The following is a 22023-nucleotide window of genomic DNA, read 5'->3' as shown; positions in this document are numbered from 1 at the left end:
AGCCAGAGGGGGAACGAGACAAGGGAGACAGACAGTCGCAGGAAGGGAGCCCTACTTCTTCTTCTATTCTTTCCTTCTTTTTTTTTTGGTGTGTGTCTGTGTGTGTGACTGCAGGACACCCAGCTGAAAACCACTCACCGGCTCAAAGCTGCGTCCCACCCCGCGCCCCCCCCCTCGACGCGGGGATCCCCATAGATCCCGCTCCCCTCTTTAAACAGTCGGCTGAGCCTTTCTCCTTGCGCTTGTGTGACCCCCGCTCCTCCCTGCCCACTATCAAAGCTCTGTTGGCTGTGCACTGGGCGCTTTGATATCGTGTAGTGTTTCTGGCAGTCTCCCTTTCTCTTTCTTTGCCCTCCCCTCTCCCTCTCCCTCTCTCTCTCTCTTCTTTCCCACAATATTGTAAAAGAGCACGGAGCGCCAACAGGGACCTGCTCACTGTCAAAGAGAAGAGAAAGACAGGGAGGCCTTCGAGGGAGCGAGGGAGGGAGGGAGCGGGTGGGTCTGAGGCAGCAGAGGAGGGAAAGGTGGGCGCACGGGTTGGTTTGATATCTAATGAATCCAGATTCAGTGTCAGAGCGGGCCATTTTTGTCTCAAACCGTATTGATTTCCATTAGATTTACCAGGAACAGGTTTTTTAAACGTGCTGTTTTGACAGATGTGACAAATAAGGCAACAGAAAGTTAGTAAAGTGTACCAAAAGGTTGCTGGTTTGAATTCCTGGACTGGAAAGTGAAAGTCACCCTGATTGCTGCCGCTGAGGGCAAGGTGGGACCTTGAGCAAGGCAGCAAAACCTCCAAATCCCCCCCCCCCCGGACGCACACAGCGGCTCGCCGCTGCTTCTGAGCAAATCTCACTGTATCCATGTATACACATAACTTCAATTTGGAAAATATTTAACTTTTTCTTGAGAATATAATGAAGATTTGTTGCAGGCTTATAGTTCGTTGCGTCGAGGATGAAGCCATGACTGAGATGTGGTTAGCTTTTCCTAGCATTAATGCATCCTTCCATGAGGACAAAAAGGAATTTACGAGGCGTGTAAATTATTATTTCCACACTGCAGAAAATACATTACAACTACACAATCAAATCTACTTTTTTGTTTTTTTAAGATGAATGAATGAGAAAAAAGTCACTGCATGCTGTGTTTCGGCTCCTCACAGGACTCAGGGGCTCAGTTATGGAATGTTTCAGTTATTCCGTCTCTTCACGTTGTGACATTTCTAATCACTGATGTATGTAACCACTGTGACTGTGCCTTGTCGTGAACCATCTACACACTGCGGGTGGGGCAGCGTGTGGCGTCCACGCCTTTCCTGTCTGCCTGCCGTTGATGTGTTACACAACACCAGCAGATCTGGCAGCCTGAGTAGCGGCCACGATGCTTTCTGACACGTCCCTAACATGCTAAATGCCGCATCGGGAGCGCACGGCGTCCAGACTCCCTCCAAACGGTAGCCGGCCGAGTGAGCGGCGTGTGATTGCACGTTGGTTTTGCGGTGTGTCATGACCATAACCATGAGCCTTGGGCCGGGGCTTTTTTTAAAGCTTGACCTCACAGTCAGACCACCACCACTCACAAACTCGCATTCTTCTTTGTTGAGCGCGTTCGTTTTCCTGGCGCCTCCTCTCGCTCCGTAGCTCTCCTGCACAGACTGACATCGACCTTAAGCTAATCCCAAACCGACGCGTCTTTAGCTTTAAATACATGCAAACTATTAATAGGTGGGATCCATCATTTTAGTCCACTTACAGAAGGTGAGACCCCACAAGGCAGTGCTGCTTTATTTTTAGAGCAGGTTGCACACACACCAGGCAGCTTTAATGTGCTGCACAGGATTAGCAGAGCAACTTAAAATCATGAAAACACTCTTCAATCCAATTCTTAGACCAACCCTAAAAAGCAATACATTCAGTCTTAAAAACATGCAAATTATCACCTGCATCAAGCATTTGGTCCCGTGCAATATTTTTCAGGTGAGAACAGAAATCTTGGGTTTCTGTTTACAGAACAGCAGCGCTCGAACCCCCTGACACCGCAGTGGCAACTTTTTGAAAATCTCACACTCTGTCTCCATGGAAACAGGAGAAAACGCGGCTTACTGTGCATGCACGCCGTGGTCGTAGTAAATGGCTCTTCTGCACGTGCAAATGGATATCGTTTTCTATATGCTGCTGCATAAATGTACAACTTTCTGAAATGAAAATGTAATAATGATGCATCTTCACTTGAAAAGTTGTCATATAAACGGAGCGTGAAATATCTGTGCAATTGGGTCTGTTCCCCTGTGTGAGAGTCCATATTGACTGTCAGATACAACAGTGGCACTTGCACTCCTGCACATGCACGTATAAATGTGACTTTAATTGTTTTGACTTAACCATCCCCGCGACTGTGACCCTGACCCGACCTTACACACCATGCTTTAACCCTGAAACACACACAAGCAAATGAAGGTTGGGAGTGTGTACGCTTGAAGGTGACTTGTATGTTTCTGTGTGTGCAGCCTGGAGGTACTTTGGTCCCTTGGTGGGAAGCTCAGGAAATGTGTGTGTGTGTGTGTGTGTGTGTGTGTGTGTGTGTGTGTGTGTGTGTGTGTGTGTGTGTGTGTGTGTGTGTGTGTGTGTGTGTGTGTGTGTGTGTGTGTGTGTGTGTGTGTGTGTGTGTGTGTGTGTGTGTGTGTGTGTGTGTGTGTGTGTGTGTGCTTGTGTGTGCGTTCTCGTATTTCTATCCTTGTTGGGGCCAAATGTCCCCACAAGGATAGCAAAACGTGAAACGCCGTGCCTTGTGGGGACCTTTTTCCGGTCCTAATAAGGACAAACAGTGTTTTCTTGACCATGTTGTTGTTACTGAAAAAAGTAAAAGTGCAAAAACATTTCTTTAGGGTTAGGCTTTATTGTGGTGTGGGTTAGGGTTAGGGTAAGGGTCAGGGTTAGGGGCTAGACATGAATGGGAGTCAATGGAAGGTCCCCACAAGGATAGAAATACGAGACTGAGCGTGCGTGTGTGTGTGTGTGTGTGTGTGTGTGTGTGTGTGTGTGTGTGTGTGTGTGTGTGTGTGTGTGTGTGTGTGTGTGTGTGTGTGTGTGTGTGTGTGTGTGTCTGATTGTTCGCCATCCTCTGAGAGTGAGGCTAAGCGTGACTTCATGATCGTTGGCTGCTGATGAATCACACCAAACTTACTGTGTGTTTGCCCGACGCAAATGTCTGTTTGCTTTGTTGGTTAGCCTACTTTGGAGAACGAAGGGTGTGTGTGTGTGTGTGTGTGTGCGCGCTTGTGTGTTGTCTTGAATAATTCACTGGCAATATTTGATGCCCCCCCCCCCCCCCGCTATACGTTGCTGGTGTCCTTTCTGAGCTCTCTCTCTCTGGTAAAACGGCACTACGCTGTTCTCACAGCTGCCTCATTGATGAGTTTTATGTCGTCATTTTTCAACTTGAAAGTTCTGGGGCTCAGTTCCCCTAAATATACTGTATATCATGTGCTTATTATCTCCTTAGTTGGTTTGCCAATAGAGAGAGGGGATAATGTTTAATCCGCTGGCAGTGCAGCCTTTGAACTCAAACTTACAATTTTAAGGGTGCGAGCAGGGGCCTCGACCCCTTTTAACAGTGGACCCATTAATTAAGTCTCTTATACCAAATACATTATGGATATGCTTCACTTCAGTCACAGCATACGTTGTAGCACAACTGCAACTAATGGCAGTTTTCATTATTCATTAATCCCCTGATTGTTTCAGACATACTGTTAAAAAAAAAAAAAAAGAAAAAAAATGTTGTAAAATATGTCGAATTCAATTTCCCAGAGCCCAAGGTGACATTTCCAAATGACTTTTTCCTCCTGTTCAAAACCCAAAGAGGTTCCGTTTTTCAATTATTCGAAAAACATCCTCACAGTTGAGATGCGGGTACCAGCGGATGCTTGACATTTCAGTCATGCCAGCAGCGTGGCTCCAGGGGTCGGCCTGTTTGTTCGCCACTTTTGTCAATACTGAACTATCTCGAGAACTATTAACGAAAGCCGTTCGGATTTTTGCTCGCATAATTCCACGTTGTCTGCCGATGGATGAGCCTTGATCCATCCGTCCTCTGTGCCAGCTCGTCTTGGACGGAGTCGAGCTGGAGCCAAGCCAAGTCGACGTTGTTGAAAAAAGCAGGGTCACCGATGCACTGCAGGGACAACGCAGACCGACAGTTTGCAGAAGTGCGCGGCTTTGGACTGTCTGAAGAAACAAAATTAATGAGGAAAAAAATAATAATAACCCAGGGAAAACATGCAAACTCAACACAGGAAGGTCAGACTGTCATCCACTGCTAATAATGAGCCAAATGTCCCTTAAGTGAATGCTTCTCTAGATCCTCAACATTTTGGATTTTGCTAGGTTTTACTCTTATGTCTCTTGGTTTTTTTCAGTAAGTTAAGCCAGAGGTTCTCAACGTGGGGCCCAGGACCCCTGGAGTGGCATCAGAAATCATGGTGAAAGATGTCAAAATGTCAAGGAAATCCAAAGTAAGAGACCTTGTGGAACTGTGAGCCAGAGTTGCTCTTCATTCCAGGGTTTGTGGAAACGGGCTCGTCAGCCTTTTCTGGCAGGAAGTTTGGAGAACTGATCAAGGTTTCAAGAAAATCTGACTGAAGCCACAGCCTCCAGCATGTTTGGAGGCAATAACTGTGTCTTTGTCCTGTTAGCTGCGTTCATTAATAAACTCAAGAGTGTCATCAAAACAGGAGCTGAACACCTCTTGTGTCGACTCTCAGCTGTAAGAACTGTAGAGACTCTTAGAAGCACTTCTCTTCATTATGATGACCGAAGAATGGCTCCAGGCTTTTTTGTCTTGTTATCACAACGTACGACGACACCACCTCACAACATGGAGGATCTATAATTGGCAACATGTTCAGGAGAGAACACAAGTCTGGATTATAGTACTTGTACCTAAAATTTCTCTTCAGAAAGACGATATTTTCTCAAATTCGAGCTCTAAAGACGTGAACTGGCGAGCTTGTGTGCGCGACTGTTTCAGTTGCCAGGCAGCCGAGAGCAGCGGGCGGGACGGAGGGGTCGGGAGCTGTCCTCGGGGGACACCCTGACCCCTGACCTCTATTCCATAACTCCTTGCTGCTGCGGATGACATAAAAGGAAGAAGCAGTCAGACCTTATAGGATGTGATTGGTCTTGCACTGCTTCCCTTAAAGCCCCCTGGAACCCTGATATTTGTCGTCGGGGAAAAGCAGGAAACGCGGAGGGCCGGGGGATGATTTCACGGGGCTGAAATGGAGAACATCACTGGGCTCCCTACAAACGGTGTTGACATATATGTAGCAGAAGTTATTATTTTCCAGGCTGTGAGCGAGTTCTCATTTTCTCCTTCCCTCTGTTGGTCTTGGTCTTCCTCCTCTTCCATCCATCCGGCGTATGTGTAGGAGGGATAAAGGTCGTCCTTTTGTCATCAAAACTCCAGATTAGTTTTGCCTCGGTGCATCTGACTCTCTGCTTTATCACTGTGGCCAGAGGAGCCACAAGGTTCAGCTCACCCCCCTCTGCAAAGTAATAACTCCAACCAGCCGCTATTCCATTCTTTACCGCTATCTTCTACACTGCTATTACTACTCCATTCTCGGTCGTGTGTGTGTGGTGGGGGGGTGGTCGCTGGGAAATGGGGATTATTTTCATGGCACTGGCTTTATTGGGCTGTGTGCTGCAGACTGACAGCGAAGCGGGGAGCAGCAGGATGTGACATGCGACGTATGTCAGGAGCCGCGATCAAACTGACAAAGTTGTAACAGTCGCTGCAGTCCGCCGAGGCCCAGAGCCCAACATAAATGAGCCGCTGACAGCGTGTCACAAGCCCGTCTTGGTTTTATTTTAATATTTCTGCATTGATGTGGGTTTTGGAGGATGCGGGGGAGGGGGTGGGCGTGGGGGGGGGGGGGGGGGGGTGTTTCTCTGTAATTTGATGACTTGGGGATTTCGCTGAAAGTCAGTTTGGCTAACGCTGCAGCAGACACCGGTACAAGACAGCCAAATGAAGGACGTTATTGAAATGTTGCTTCTGCCTTCACACACACACACACGCACGCACACACACTCACACAAAATGCCCGCAAGTCAGACAGAAAAACGACGCCAACAGGGACCGGAGATCTTGGGAGGATTACGTAAATGCAGCATGTGATTTAGACTAATATCTGCGAGAGCATGAATGCGGCGTAAGATGATTACTCTGTCAATTAGAGCACATGAATTAGCATTACACCCTCGCCGCTCTCCCAGGACTTTAACCTTCTCCCATCCGTGCAGACACTGGTGGCCTCTCCTCTCCCGCCACCAAGGCTTCATTGAGGGGGGGGTCGTAGCTCGGGGTACTTCAAGGTTACTCAGTTTTCAGATTCAGCATGTCGTCGGTGGTTCCCGTTTAGCCCTCACATCTCATTACATTTAAACTTCAGCTCCTCTGTTCCTCGATATGATTTCCATCCATAGCGCGTTCAGCCAGTCCTCATTCATTAGCCACGTTGTTGATTTAAGAGTGTTTTGCTATTCATGTCACATGCATTGATAGCTGTGCCTTTTGAGAGGCCAGGACTAAACAGCACGCTGGGAAATGAGACCTTTAGATTTGTCAATATTGTGTCAGACAGTCACAGCGAGCTGAGCCCCGGCCAAAGAAATATAATTGCTCCAAAAATATATTTAGCTCAGGTTTGGCTTTTCGGTCGTCTTTCTTTCTTTTCTTTTTTTTTTTTTTACAAGACAAGGGTGAAAATTGGGTTGCAAATTATAGGTGGGAGTGCTGTTTGGGAAAAGGAGATGGATGCTTTTGTAGGAAATCCGTGGTGTTTCCCTCACCGACTCTGAGATCACAGAGACGGGTTTTCCCTTTTAGATTAATTCTTTTCACATTCATCATTTTAGAGAGACGACTTGCCTGCCTGCCGCCTTCCATTCAGGAAGCTGAGACCAGAACCTTCTCATTCACCAAAACAGTCAGTGTTGTCGTGTGAACACACACCCAGAAGGTTTTCACCTGAACTCATTGCTAATTTGGTTGATTTGTATGTTCACAATCAATTTATAATAAATGTGGGATATTTAGTGGTTCGCTTTTGGAAAAGAATTATTGAAAATTATTTAAAAAAAAACAGATCTCCATCGGTTATGTTTCTTTGCTACTGAAACGCTTCTCAGTCGAATGACTCCCGTCAAAATAAGAGTGTTTTGTTTGTTTGGTCTGCAGAAGTTGCTGAGAATTAATATTAATGGGGCGTAGTGTGTCGGGGTTACAATGAGAACTGAGGCATGCTACACATTTCAGCTGCTTTGAGTTGTATTGGTATGCACAGACCCTCGCACCAAGAATTCACTAGACAGATAGTCAGAGAGTGTACTTACAGTCCATTGCACACACACACACACACGCACACACACACACACACACACACACACACACACACACACACTCGCACACACGGAGAAGAAAACACATGCACACGCTAAGCCAAATGTGGACATGCCAAACAGAGACGAACACAAATCAAAACAAAGCATGCAAACACAAAAGAGATCCAGAGAATGAAGAAGACAGAGAGAATAGCACAGTCCCATCTGTCAAACAAATGTGAGGATGCCTCTAACACACACACACTCACACACATTCGCATGCGCACACACGCTGGCAATGAGCATCATTTAGTCTGAAGTTGAGCGATATCTGTCTTTGTCCTTTCGCAGTCGGTCCTGAGGGGGGGCCGCTGCACAAGTTGCATGGAAGTTTGTTTAAAGCCGAGCAAGTGTGTTAAGCTTTATGAGAGCCCACGGGAGGCGCGGTGGCTCACAAACACACACACACTCACACACACACGTGCATCGCCCGCTCGTATGCACGCGTACATGCGCACACGCCGGCACGAGGCTCGGGCGGCAGCTCGCAGTGGCCCCAACCAACAGTGAGGAGTTTGTTGTCATAGCAACAGTAAAATGAGATGACTTTACTGTCAGCCGTAATGTTTCATGGCCCCCTCGCCGCTATGGCAACATAACAAGGAGGAGGAAGAGGAGATGGAGAGAAAGAGAGCATCAGAGCCATCTCCGCCAGAGATGTGCGACGCCACCAATCCCCGTTTTGATCCGATACCAAGTAACACCAAAGCTGGTATCACCGTCACTGATACGATATGACACTTTTCTTCCGCGAGGAGCTGAAAAGCTTGTTATTTTCAAATGTTTGGATAAAATGACACAAAGAGAGACTGTTAGGTTTTATTCCTTTTTTCCCCACAAATAGTGCTGCACCTGTTTCCGGAGCTGAAGAGTCTCTGCACGTGACTGTTTTTTTTACCTTCGGCCGTCCTCAATCATCTTGATGATTTAACGGTGCTTTCATTCAGACTTCTGAGTGGCTGCTGCTGTTTGGTCTTTTCGATGAAGCTACAGACACATGCAGAGAGAAAAATACGCTATAGACATTAACGATGGTGAATATACGGACGGTGAAGTTGCCAAGCTCCAGGAGAATATAGAAAGTCGCGTTTTGCTTAAGAGGTTCAACTTTTACCGTTGCTGAGCACATGTGGGATCTTAATGCAGCCAGTTGTTTCTCCTCCGTCGTGTTTTCAGTATTAATGCCTGTTGGTATTTAAAGAATGTATTTTGCAGTTTTCTTCTTGTTCCAGGCTTTCAATCGTTGATCCGGCCAATCTGTTTGTTGGTTTTGTTTTAATTAATCTCCATTTCACTCACAAAATAATTTGATTTTATCGTGAAATCTGCTCTGATAACCGCTGCCTGACGCTCTCGGGTAGAAGAAGTCGTCGTTCTCGTGAGCTCTCGAAATAATGCAGTAACCTCCCTCTTCTTGAGAGAGAAGCTTAAAGTTTATCTAAAATATAGTGTAAGGAAGCGGTGAACGTGAAAGCGATCATCTGCCGTCGGGGGTTTGGATCTCTTTGTGTGAATCTGCTCGTCACTGAGCTCCACATTCCAGCGGACTCCTGCTAGGAACAATGTCACCACAATGCCCTTTCTTCCCCTCACAAGACAAACACACACACATGCGTGCGCGCCGTGACGAGCCCTTCAAAAGCGCGCTCGCACGAGGAGCCGCGCGCGCCTTGAAAAGCCTGTCAAACACCCTCATCCCACCTCGCCCATCCCTTTGATTATGTGCTCACTATTTTCAGCGGCGGCGCGATCGTCGCCGGGGCAATTTGAATTCATTATGCTCAATGTCAATATTGGTGCAACAACGCTGTACCTCAGACAGGTACAGCTTGTTGAATGAGCGCGCACGCTGTCAGACAGCGCGGCAAGCGAGGAAGAAGGGGAGAGAAGCCAGGAGGAAGAGCGGGAACCAGATCAAAGACATTCAGCTTCGTCAAGCCGCACTTTTTTTTTCTTCTTCTTCTTCTTACTGCGGAGACAGTGGGATGCATCGAAAACGTGCATAGACGCTGCATTTGTTGCTGGATTGTGCGTCAATGGCGCCGCCATATTGGATAACTTGACAGCATTTAGCGAGGAAACGAGCTGGTTTTATGTCAACTTCCGTTTTTTTTCCCACCAAAGTTGACTTAAAATAATGACAAAATATGAGAAAAATTGCATCGATGTCCAGTCATGAAATGATAAACGTAAACCTGCTTACAAAAAGGCCGATTAGATTTTTGATGTAGGTTGTTGTCGAAGTAGCCAGTATTTAGATTATTTTCTAATTACTTATCATGTCATTCTCACAGTGATGAGAACAACCTGGGCTGTCAACAATGAATGAAACTATAAACTCTGTCAGAACACCTGTTCGCCTCTGAGAAGGTATTTCAGGTGATTTCCAGATTTCCTGCATTCTGAAAGTCAAGATGTTGTCGCCAGCAGCTCATCCAGGTTTCAGTTTCCGTAACAAACAATGAACAAATGAATTTTCTTTTCTTTACACAATCATATTTATTCCAAACACTTTTGAATTTCGACAAAGATTTTTTTTTTGCTGTTTTCAGTCCATATCGTACCCTGATTAAAGCTGTATCATCTAAACGTGTTGTATTTTCCATTACTATCATTTCTCTCATTGTGTTATGCAGCAGACTTTATATTTGCTGATTTTGCACTTTCTTTGCTTGGACTTTCTTATACTATGCCTGTATTTCTTTTGTATTGCAAAGTTAGTTCAGAGGTGAGTTAAAGAGCTTTATAAAATATCATATTTTGTGCAGATTTTAAACAGCAGTAGAGCAAATATTTTAGCGTCCTCCACTTAGAACATTTATTATGTCCCCGACACTTGTCGTGCTCATGATCTAAAATGTCTTGGTGTTACCTGGTCCTACGAAACAGGACGAGCGTCCGGTGTCTGTGTGTGTACGTCTGTGATGCGCTGGAGCAGCGGCGTGGCTATAGGCTGGCCAACAATACCGGAGCAACAGCACAGCAGCTATAATTCACAATTCTATATTTAGCCCGGTCCCTCCACTCCAGCCTATCAGCGCCGTTAAGTGAAGTTTTCCGCGGCTGGTTGGAAAAGTGGAAGGGGGAAAAAAACAAAGACAGGAGACGAGGAGATAGGTGGCAGAGTGACAGGCTGGGAGAGGAGGAAGGGAGGAGGAACACGACAGAACAGCAGAGGGGAGATGGGTTGTTTTGCTCTGTTGCCATGGCGACACGGCGGCCGGAGCGGTAGCGAGCTGACAGTTGTCAGGGCACGGCGGGGTTGCCACGGGTGACAGCTGTCAGTCAATCACGCGGAGTGAGGGGACAGATCGGCCGATGATCACCTTGGATTAGAGAGCGATCGCGCCACACAGGGGCCGGCCAGAACATATCTAGATTTAATCCTGGCGTCCTAATGCCCGCTGGTGTGTGTGTGTGTGTGTGTGTGTGTGTGTGTGTGTGTGTGAGAGAGAGAGAGAGAGTGCTCTCATGCGTGCATGCATGTCTGTGCTCACAGTTTCATAACAGTATTAAATACCCGGCGAGTGCATACATGCATGGAGCTCACGTGCATGCCGGTTGAGCCGAGTGTGGATCGTGGATGGTTTTATGAAACGGTGGAAGATCCTCACTCCTCCGATTGTTTACGCCGCTGCTTAAAGGTCAGGATTACAATGAGGTCAGAGTTCAGAAGGGCATCGAGTTATAGAGTTAGGCACTCGATATGAGCAAGGGCAGGTCGCGGTGAGGTGCAGATGAACGTATTATGTCAATGAATGCCGCCGCAAGTGTGTACTTGTAAAGCTCTCGAGGAGAGGGCGAAGCTGGAATCAGGAAGCATCATAAATATGAATCAACCTGTAAATTCACACGTCCCTTCTGAAGCTTCACAGAGTTAAAATGTGGGATTTTTTTTTATGATGTGATCCATATTTCTAAAGCTTGAGTGAACGCAGTGAAGTGTTTGGAAGCACGGTGCGGTCAGGCTCTTCTGAAACGCTGCATGTAATTTAAAAAAAAAAAAAAAATCAGAGCAATGCGAGTCGGTTAATTTGCGTCCAACTAAACCCGACGGCAAAAAAGAAATCATCAGTACCCTATACATCAATGTTTATTTACCGCAACTTATACCGCAGCACTCCGCAACATCAAAGCAACTTGCATGTTGAGCTAATATCGTGCAGGCCTGGGGGGGGGGGTGTTACCGCTTCATACCCAAGATATCCTAAAAAACCAAAACAAAGAAAACCGTCGTGAAAGCAACACAGTCGGAGTGTTTTCCAAAGTTCCACTTTAGGAGCTGTTTTCAGAAAGTTTCTTACATCGTCTCTCGTAAACGGACACACAGTGCGTAACAAAAGTTTTCCACGTTCACTTGAAAACGTTGCGTAAACGAGACTTAAACATGTAAATATTTAAGTGAAGGGCCCGGCGTCTGAGGCACTGACTGTCAGTAATGCAGCGTTCCAGTTCAGTATGTGTTTGAGTGGGTTCACAGACTTGAAACAGCATTATCTCCATCAGTGTCCTCACAAGCCACACAAATATGTGAGAGTGTGTGTGTCTGTGTGTGTGCATGAACGCCGGCGAGGCTCTGTGCATGTGTGTGTCTAGACTGGGAAGCGTGTTGAGAGCGAGGGGAGCAGATTACATTTTGCTGAAGCTGCTGCCGGGGCCCTTCCCACAGCTGTCTGTGCTAGAGGACAATCAAAGGCCCTGCAGTGAGCCTCCTGATTGTGGTGTGATACTCGGGGCCCGTTCCCCTTCAATTACGGCGCCGTGCCGGCGTGTAACGAGCGCCGCTCTAATGTTAGCGGAATGACTCGGTCTGATTAGGACGGGGATGGATTTGAACTCGCGCTCGTAATTTGTTTCTTTCCTTGGCACGCGTCCCGATCGTGATCGTCTCTGGCTACTGATGCCCCGCTGTGGAACGAACACTGGATGCTGTTTCTACTGTTGTAAATCAAGGGGCTAAAAGTTTATTCGTTTATTGCGCCGCCCTTGACAATTTAATTTTCTGCCGTTGTTGAGTTGTTAAATCGCTGGCCTAGTTTCTGTGACCCTGCATCCATTAGACCTTTAACACCATTCATATGTTATGACAGCAACCCCTTGTAATGTCAATACTTTGCTGGTACGCTAGTAATTAGAGGGTAGTTGTACAAGGCCAGCTTTCCTTAAGCAATGAAGCACTAAATTTGCGTTGCCAGTCAGAATTGGATAGAAAGCCCCCGAGAACAGGGGTGATGGCAGCCTAATTGGGAAGGTGGTCCAGATCCTGCTGCCTGCCTCCACCCTTTGGTCTTTCACACCCTGATCTTGTTTGTTTTCTCTCCTTCTCTTCCCCCACCCTCTGCTTCCTCCTCTCTTGTCCCGCTCTGTAGGAGTGCGCCCTGGGCTGGATGGGACCCACCATGCCCCCCAGTAAGAAGGCCCAGAGCCCCAGTAGTGGAGCCAGTGCCTCGCAGGGCATGAGCCCGCCGTACCGGCAGGGCGACGCGGCCACGGCGGCGTCCGAGGCCGAGGCGGCCGACCTCTCCCTCTCCCTGTCCGCCTCCTTCTCCAAGGCTGAGGACGAGGAACTCACCAGCCTCTCCTGGCTCCACGAGAGCACGGACCTCCTCAACAGCTTCAGCCACTCCGGGCTGCGTAGCGTCTCGCCTCTGCAGGACCCCGACGGCCAGCACCCGCGCTCGCCCTCTTCCTCGTCCCCCTCGCCGGACGACCCCCTGCTGGGCGACGCGCACTCGGCGTACGACTTGACGGCGGGGGCCAACCGAAAACCTCCGTACTCCTTCAGCTGCTTGATCTTCATGGCCATCGAGGACGCTCCGAACAAGCGGCTGCCGGTGAAGGATATCTACGGCTGGATTCTCGAGCACTTCCCTTACTTTGCAAGCGCCCCCACTGGCTGGAAGAACTCAGTGCGCCACAATCTGTCACTCAACAAGTGCTTCAAGAAAGTGGATAAAGATCGCAGCCAGGTAAAGAACTCAATCCGATACTATTTACTTTGCCTGGAGCTGGGGGCTGGGTATCGATTGACCTCGCTCTTGGAGTAGCAAATGAAGTCGTCTTACAGGTTTGACCTTCAGGATTGTTGTCCTGTTTCGTTTGCATCTCATTTACTGTGTCTTGATCTTTTCTTTTTTTTTTTTTTCTTTTAATCTGGAAATCTGGAAATCGTGCGACTCTGCACGGCCGTGTGGAGCATCGCTTCACGGCTGCAAGAGACTAACAAGTGTTTCCAATTCATGTAATAAGGTCAATGAAATATTCATCACTGAACAGCCCATTGTTTTGTTGGTTGGGGGGAAAATATTGTAGTAAATATTAGCTCATCATCCACACTGGAAAGCTCTCTTGTTTTAATGTGGAAACTGAGCAACATAAAGAGGCATTTTCAGGCAGCCTGGAAACTGACCCCGATAATAACATCAGTGTACGAGTGCAGCCATCACGTTTAGACTTATTTTACAGCATTTGGTTTCTCAGCTCTCTTGCTGTTTGACTAGAACTTAAAATATGGTGATTTATGTCCATCATCTTTAAAGTCTTTTGACAAAGCAGAGGAATAACCAAGGCAGAAATGCTTACAAAAGATTATTGGCTTAAATACTTACAACCCTGGCAAGAATATGCCACCATACATAAATAATATATACTTTTTGATACTCTGATATTAATGGAGAGACTTGTCAGCCTTGAACCTAAAGATTGGTGTTCAGTTCTGTTCAGGCCGGCTGAATATTTATTGAGGAATATTTGATTCACATCGTTTTTTTTATCCCTGATCCCCGACGCCCTTCAAATGGGGTCATTGTCATATTTGGAGAGACGACCATTCCCATAACTATAGAAATGAGAAAAAGTAAGATGTTCAGAACGTCTTTTAAGGGGAAGAGAGAATCTGCAGCCTATGAATGAAATCTCCTGCTCGTTACGATGTTTTCGCGACTGAAGCTCCTGCCGTTCATTCCCCAACCCATAAGAAAGATTCCAAGTCATTTACATTTTTATTGTCTCTCCATCTTAATTTAAATTGAGACTCAAATAGCCTGGCTGACCTGTGACCTGTCCAGACTGTGCCTATCTTGTCCGTGAAGTGAGCCCGAATTGGCTCCAGTCTCCCCGTAACCCCGGACCGCATAAAGCAAGGTCTGAGCGATGGACGGATGAATGAGTAAACTCGGCATTTTACAGCCGGCGTGTCTGGGAGAGTGATTGAGTGCTACCTGATTTACTTTACGCTGCGCTGCACCTGTGTGAATATTCCACATTTGTTATGCCGGCGAAAGGCGCCCCGCCCACGGCGCCGCGGCAGAACCACGGGGTCAGGCATTCCTGGTATTTCCCTGAATTTGTCTCTTCGGTGGAAGTTGATCAGCTCCGTCTCTTTCAGCGCGTCACCTGTGCCTCTCATAACTCTTATTTGTTTGACAGCTCTTCTACCGCCTTCATTTTGGCAGTAAAAATGTCAGGAGACTATATGAACTCATTTCCCCTCCTTTGGAATTTATAACCATTGTAGCGGTAGAACACGTTTGGGGGGGTGAGGGGGGGCTTTCAGAAACTCCTGCAGGTCAGACGGGGCCAACCAGGCGCTCACGAGTCCAACAGACGCACTACAAACAGACTCCAGTAGCGCAGTGATATTAAAGCAACAAAAAACCCTTAATTCAGCCGTCCGTGTTGAACATTTGTACTTTATCAATCAAAAGGAATATCTGATGTGGCCAACAGAACACAGCCTTTGAACAGAAGAGACCCCCCACCGTTTCAAAGGCCGGTTTTATTTAAAACCTTGTCTTGTGTCCAGGTCAATATGGTGTGAGTGCAAAGTCTTGGACTCCGTTTGCACCTTAGACGATTATGAATTGTTGATATTTGCACGTTGAGATTCATCAGTGGGTTTTCTTGACTGCAATACCCAGCGTGGGGCCATGAGGAGCTGGAGTGGATCCCGACCGGCGCTGTGCGAGAGACACGGACACATGGCTCGTCTGTCGTGGGGCAAACGCAAAGAGACATGTCCCCGTCTCTCCGGGAAGAAACCGGAGTAATTGGAGAAAGCGCATATGCAGAGAGAGGAAGCCAAAGGCCCTCCGAGCCTGGAATCGAACCAGGGATGTTCTTGCTGTGAGGCAGCAGTGTTCAGCCCCATCCAGACCCAGCTGAGGTCTAACACTTTGTCCAGCTGTTATCAAATGAGCTCAGTTCTGAGAAGCAGGTGACTCGCGATTGCTCATCGCATCCCTGAACGCATCACACACTCTTCTGACCCGTTAGTCACTTTGGCCAAAAATGCTCCATGAGGAGGTTTTCTTTACCCAGATGCACCATCGACAAGAGTTCTTCCAGCTCTGGCCATTGTGTTTTTTTTACCCACTTTTACCTCTCTTTGTTTTATTTCATGGCGTTAGCAGTTTCACAGAAGACACTCGCACCGCTTTCTGGAGCTCTCTCGCTCTTTTCTACTTTTCACTTTCAAGTAAACCCTGCTGTGTAGCAGGTTTGTTGTTTTTAAGTGAAATACGGTCATAATGGATGTTTTCCCGTGGGCCTATAGCAGCATTCTGGGGTTGAAAGTTGTGGATATATGTCTCAATCATAATATGTCTCATAATATTCCCCATCATAAGAAACAAACCAAACTGTAGCTTTACAGATGTCAAATCTACAAGTGTGTCTCCAATTTTTTTTTTTTTTTTTTTAATTTTACTTGCAAAAAACATAAGTAGTGTGAAGAAAAACAGCGTGCACCGGTGCTCAGGAATGGTTTTGAGGAAGAGGATGGCGGTGAGAACCTGTGTTTCACGGCTCGGCGGTGGAGCTGCGCTCATTCGCCGACGTGGTCACGATGCGTCCCTGAGCGCCTCTAAAGACGGCCGGGTGATTATATCCGTCCTCGCTGCGTCACGGGTCCATTTACACTCATACTTTTATGTGGTCAAATCCTGCGCTATCAAAGTCCAATCACCCCAAAATGCTTTTAAATGCCAGGTGCGAATGGGGCCTTTGTCGGAACGCTTGAATGGAGCAGTGACTCACCAGAAAAGCAGGAGTGACCTCCCTCCTTAACAGAAATCGCTCCTCGCTCCTGGTTTATGCCATCGCCGTGACCCGGCGGTGAAGACCAGACCACGGCGTGGTTCCTCACTTCTTCCACCGGCAGACGGTTATCAGCAGTTTGCAGGCATATCCAACTTGAAGTCAAACATATTTTGTATTTTGTCTACAGCTGTACCAGATTCAGCCTTATCAATAGTTGATGATCTCTTGCTTTCATAGTTCTCTTTCACTCTGACGTTCTGTGCTTCCCCACTGGGAACAGCGTTTCGCTTTTGATTTAAGTCTTGATACAGTCTTTTTATACTGGCTTTCCCCATCCAGATTTTACTCCATTAAAGGCTCCGGGTAAACGGGGGGGTGGGGGGGGGGTGGGGGGGGGGGGGGGGTGATGAATCCCTCACTCAATTAGCGCTAAATTAATACTGGAGGATTTAATAACACAGATGCCGACAGACTTCGGATTTCATCTCGCCCGGGGGTGTTGGGGGGCGGGGGACAAACGGCGAGGATCAATGCGAGCCGAGCGCGCTCAGCCGATTGAGATTATCCTGCAGGATATGAGAACTCCTCGCGCTTTCCTTGACCAGCGTGTGAATGTCTGAACTCTTCCTCCAGAATGTGTGTGTGTGTAGGAGAGAAACGGATGAAGAATCCGTACTCGGTGTGTGTGTGTGTGTGTGTGTGTGCGCACACACCCTGTCATCTGGCCCTTGACTACGACGGCGCAGAGTTTCTCTTGTATACATATCTCCATAGTAACAAGGTTGCAGTTGACATAAAAGTATGCTGTTGCTGTAGCAACGGGAAAACTGATTTGGCTTTACTGAGTTAGGCGTGTGTGTGTGTGCGTGAGTGTGTGTGTGTGTGTGTGTGTGCAAGAGCTTCAAATGGGCACTGAGGTGTTGAGTGGGGGAGAAAAACTATACCTCCTCCTCTTGTGCTATAGGCACATATGTGCTCGTTTGCGTGTGTGTGTGTGTGTGTGTGTGTGTGTGTGTGTGTGTGTGTGTGTGTGTGTGTGTGTGTGTGTGTGTGTGTGTGTGTGTGTGTGTGTGTGTGTGTGTGTGTAGCATCTGCAGAGGTGAGTTTGGCAAGGACAGCTCGTCTTGTCTTCCTGTCGCTGCACACTGTTTAAGACAGCACGCTAATTAACCCTTCAAATCTATTCCCCTTTCTCCCGCACGCATCCCCAAAGCCGCTCACACACACACACACACACATCGACAGGGCGCGTCTGACACACAAACAAACAAGTGCACACACACACACACACACACACACACACACACGCAACCATGCATGAATGCTTAAAAGGGCTCTCACACACACACACGTGCGAGTGTGGTGTCGGTGTAGAAATGAGGGCACATCTCTGCAGACTCTTACTCTACCTGCCAAGTGCTGTGCTTTATCTGAAGCTGCAATTACAGAATCTCTGTAATTTTAGTCAGACTCTGCCATTCAGAGCTTTTCACTGAGAATATCTGCATGTGAATGCACCTTCCCCCCCCCCTGCTTTCCCTCTCTCTTTTTTTTTTTTTTTTAAAGCTTTACGTGTTGATGCCTTTCTGAATTGAGCGTGCAATTACAGGGTGTAAGATATTTCCCTTTATGCTGCATTATGTTTTACTCACCGCTCGTCGTGCAACGAGAAGAAAGACAAGGGATTTGGTGGAGGGGAGGTCAAGTCATCGCGTCGCGAGTGGGTAGACTGAGAGAGAGAGAGAGGGAGGTGGGGGGAGCGGAGGAGACATGGCTTACTGTGAACGCACCAAATTATATTTCCATCAATTTACAGAGGTGGAGATTAATATGACAGTGGCCTATTTGTTCCAGTGGCTGTATTTCTGGGTCATATCCAGGCAGATGACATGATGGGGACTAGTTTAGAGTAAGCGTGTGTGTGTGTGTGTGTGTGTGTGTGTGTGCGTGTGTGTGTGTGTGTGCGTGTATGTGTGTGTGAGGGAGTGCAAACTTGCGAGACAGAGGAGAGAGAGAGCGTGAGAGTCCCATGGTTGCCATGGCTTTGTTTACAAACAGGATTCCGTACTGTGCTGAATGACATGCTATAATGACAAGTGCTGTTGCCCTCAGACTTGTGGATCAGCGCTGGAGATCGGTGTTATAACAGCACGACACACACACAGATGTGGGCGCACACACACACACACACACACACACACAGGGCGATCTATCTCCCAAAGCCTCTTATGAAATCGCAGCGGAGGGAACAAGCAGTTTGGTAATCTGAGACTCACTTGAGTGTGTCACCTCTAGCTTCACCCGGTGACAGCCGGGCTGTTTCCCTCCACAAACAAGTTTTCATTCGCTCTTTACGTTGCATTTAGATGAACTTCCAAAAAGTTTGCTTCTCTGCACGTTTTAATATTTCTGATTGTGAAACTTCATATATGAGACGTCGTTGCAGTGACGCCTGAATCTGAGACGAGAGCTGCGGTAAAGTCAAGAAACAGATGTAGGAAGAGGACGAGTTTTGACAATCGGTGTGTAATAAACAAAGAAAACCGACCTGAGTCACAGCGTGATCGACTTTGAAATGCAAACCAGCCCTGGAAACAGTTTCAGGCTGTGCTAATTAGTATATTTGACAGGAGGTGTTCTTCACGAAGTATTGTTTCATCTCAAAGTGAGAAGAACCCCGGTTCGAACCCGGGCTGTTCGGGGTCTTTCAATCCAAAAGACGTGGTGACTGTAAATATGTGAACAGATGTGAGATGTGAGCGTCTTTCTCTCCAGTGGTTTTTTTTCGAACTTCTTTTATTCCAATATCTTGTTTTTGTAAATTGCAAATTCTTTATTGTGGTCAGTTATTTATTGTAGCGTACTGACAGCAGCTCACGGCCAGCGAAAGTTACATTTACAGACCTGCATTAGTCAGACACACGGTAAAATCCTGCCGGGCCAATAGCTGACACCAGGAATCTCAGTTAGTGAAAGTAATTTATGTGTATTTTCAGGAGGCAGCTGAACGCCGTGCAGCTGCGTGACATTACTACGGAGCTGTCAGGCGCCTCAGCCTGATGAGATGTGTTTCTCACTTTACTTTATTGAAGGTGACGGCTTCAGGAGGTTAAAGCCGTGTGCTGTGATACATTTTCTCTGCTCTCTTAGAGTTTTTCATGCTTTTGGGCTAATCTGCTCGTCTAAGTTAAACGTTTTGGGGGGATTAGTCACACTGACCAACCTCATTTAATATCTGTAAGGCTCTGTTTACGAAAATGCTTCATTTTTGTGTTTTCGTATCGTATTAGAATGAGAATATATGAACACAAACCAGCTAAACATTTTTTACCATAACTGCTAAGCTAATGCATGTTTTGGATAAATGACTTTTTTTATTGGTCACAGCAAATGCTCGGGCAGCTACAACCGTCTGGCAAATTTAGAAAACCGGCGAGAGTCCAGCCGTGAAACGCTTGCTTTTATATTATTGGAGGTTTTCGCATTAATCAGTCCGAATGGCAGGTGTGAGAGGCTCCCAGGGAGCTCAGGATTCATCTCTGGGAAAACTGTAATCACTGCTGCAAACCTGAGAAACGACGGTTGCATGAGAAGCACAAACTAGTGGAGGAACGAAAAAGAAACAAAAAAAAAAAAGAAAACCTCTTTTCACCAAATCAGAACCACATGGGGAAAGAGTTGCTGCAAGTTGCAGAGAGAAACGTCAATTTCCGACACCTTTAGGCTTCCTCTTTGCCTCATGTGTGTCGGTTCTACTCCCACAACATGCTATATGCTGTTAATCCGCCTGTTTGCGGGGCTGTATATGCACAGTCTGTAATGGTAGATCCTTGTGTCACAGCAGGTTAATCAGGTTTTAGCGCCGCCTGTGTGGAAGCGTCCATCACGGAGCGGCGTGCCGTGGTGATGCGTCAGCTCGGCGCCATAGGTTAAGTCATATCAAGCCCGTAAATGTAGTGGACAACAAAGCCTCTTACTCTGAGTGGCGTGCCGCTCTCTGGGCATCATACGTGTCTTTTAATCTCATTTCATCTCTGAGCTGAAAGACAATCTTACTGAGCTGTTTTTTTAGAATACGGTCACACTCCTCGGCGGTCCTGCCGCGCAGCCAGGAACTTTCTGGGAGCCAAGCGCCAAGAAAGTACAGACATTCGAGTTGAAATCTCATTTAAGGCTTCAATTGAAGTTGCGAGGAGGGAATCGCTGTTGAGTCATTTAATGATCCAGATTACGGATCATCAACAAATCTTCCCAACCTTTCAGATATGAGCGCACCTCTTATGTTTCATCTTCTTAATGGGCTCAATCGTCCCTGAAAAACTTCCATTCAAGGTAGTTTCCCACCAACACGACTCGAACCGGAGGAAATAAGGCTTTTCATCAGAGGCTCTTTTCAGCCCGGGATCAATACGCACATTCTGCCCCTGCGACTGAGCAACAGGCTGCTTCGAACGGGAGTGACTGAAAAACAGACCGCCGTGCCCAGGTTTGTTATCATGAAGAGAAGTGGTGGCCGGGCGCAGCGTTATCACTCACTGATGTGTTTTTAATAGTTTTTTGGGGACGACGGCGGCGCAGAGGGATGAAACACACCGCTTCGGACATCCTCACACATTAATTACTTGCGGGATGAATTTGTTGCTTTCTCCGGGTTTTCTTGACAGCAGAGAGAAATTTATGTGGCCTGCATCAGAGGAGCATTTCCGACTTTTTGGAATATGATGATTTTCTTTTTTAGCAAATAAAAGAAGGGTAAAGATAGTTTGGACTGATGCAAAGTTTCACCAACGGAAAAGCACAAAATCACAGCTCCACCAGGACGTCTCACTGCATTTACATTCCGTTAATCAACTGATTTTAGTTCCCGCACCCAATTCAAACCAGAACCTGCTCTGACGGAGTAGGAGATAAGAACTCGTGTTGTTGTCTGGCTCGCAGTGTTTGCGCTGAGGAAGGACTGGTGACCTGCCTGGATTATGTTCAGGTATTTATTTGTCTGTTTGTTGGTGCCAGCTCCGTGTCGGCTGTTGAGTACAGGTATGTAAGACAAGCAGCGTGGTGTGTAAGCTTCGTACTGTTGGCTCGGGTTGGACCCGAATGTCAAGATATTCAGTCTTTGTGGTGTCAGAATTTGAATTTGGGCCTTATTGACATGTTGTGTAGCATGTTCTAAAAAGAAAAACAGCCACATGACTTGTTGTAGAAAAGTAGCAGCCACAGCCATGCTGCAGAAAGGTGGATGCTGGCATGAGCGGCGTGGCGCCGCTGCTTTTCCCTCCAGTGCATTTTTCATGAACTTAGTCAGAGACGAGTCGAGCTATTTCGGTGCGCGCTCCGTCACGGCGTACAGTCGGCGCACGCGGTGATCCGTGCGACGGCTGAACGCGATGGGACGATAGCGGGACGCCGCTGCGGCAGGCGCGCGGCGTCACTAGCGGGGTCAGCGGCAGCAGGACTTTTTAATATCTCTCATTTCCAAGGGAGACCAGCCCCCACAGCTTATATAACACAGGAAACAGATGTTAGCAACACACAA

The 22023-nt window shown here is 47.2% G+C and overlaps 1 protein-coding gene across 2 annotated transcripts in view; it reads left to right on the top strand.

The window, feature by feature from the left end:
* Nucleotides 1–22023, top strand: part of ches1 (checkpoint suppressor 1) — a 78552-nt gene that overhangs the window by 35786 nt on the left and 20743 nt on the right. For both annotated transcript variants that reach the window (XM_030109533.1, XM_030109532.1), the window contains one exon: nucleotides 12818–13417. In XM_030109533.1, the coding sequence (XP_029965393.1) occupies nucleotides 12836–13417 (582 nt within the window). In that variant the 5' untranslated portion in view covers nucleotides 12818–12835. The remainder of the gene's footprint in view (nucleotides 1–12817; nucleotides 13418–22023) is intronic.

This window comes from Salarias fasciatus, chromosome 15 (assembly GCF_902148845.1).
Source record: "Salarias fasciatus chromosome 15, fSalaFa1.1, whole genome shotgun sequence".
Taxonomy (NCBI): Eukaryota; Metazoa; Chordata; class Actinopteri; order Blenniiformes; family Blenniidae; genus Salarias; species Salarias fasciatus.
Note: the sequence above shows the minus strand (reverse complement) of the source record. Positions and strands in the feature narration are given on the sequence as shown.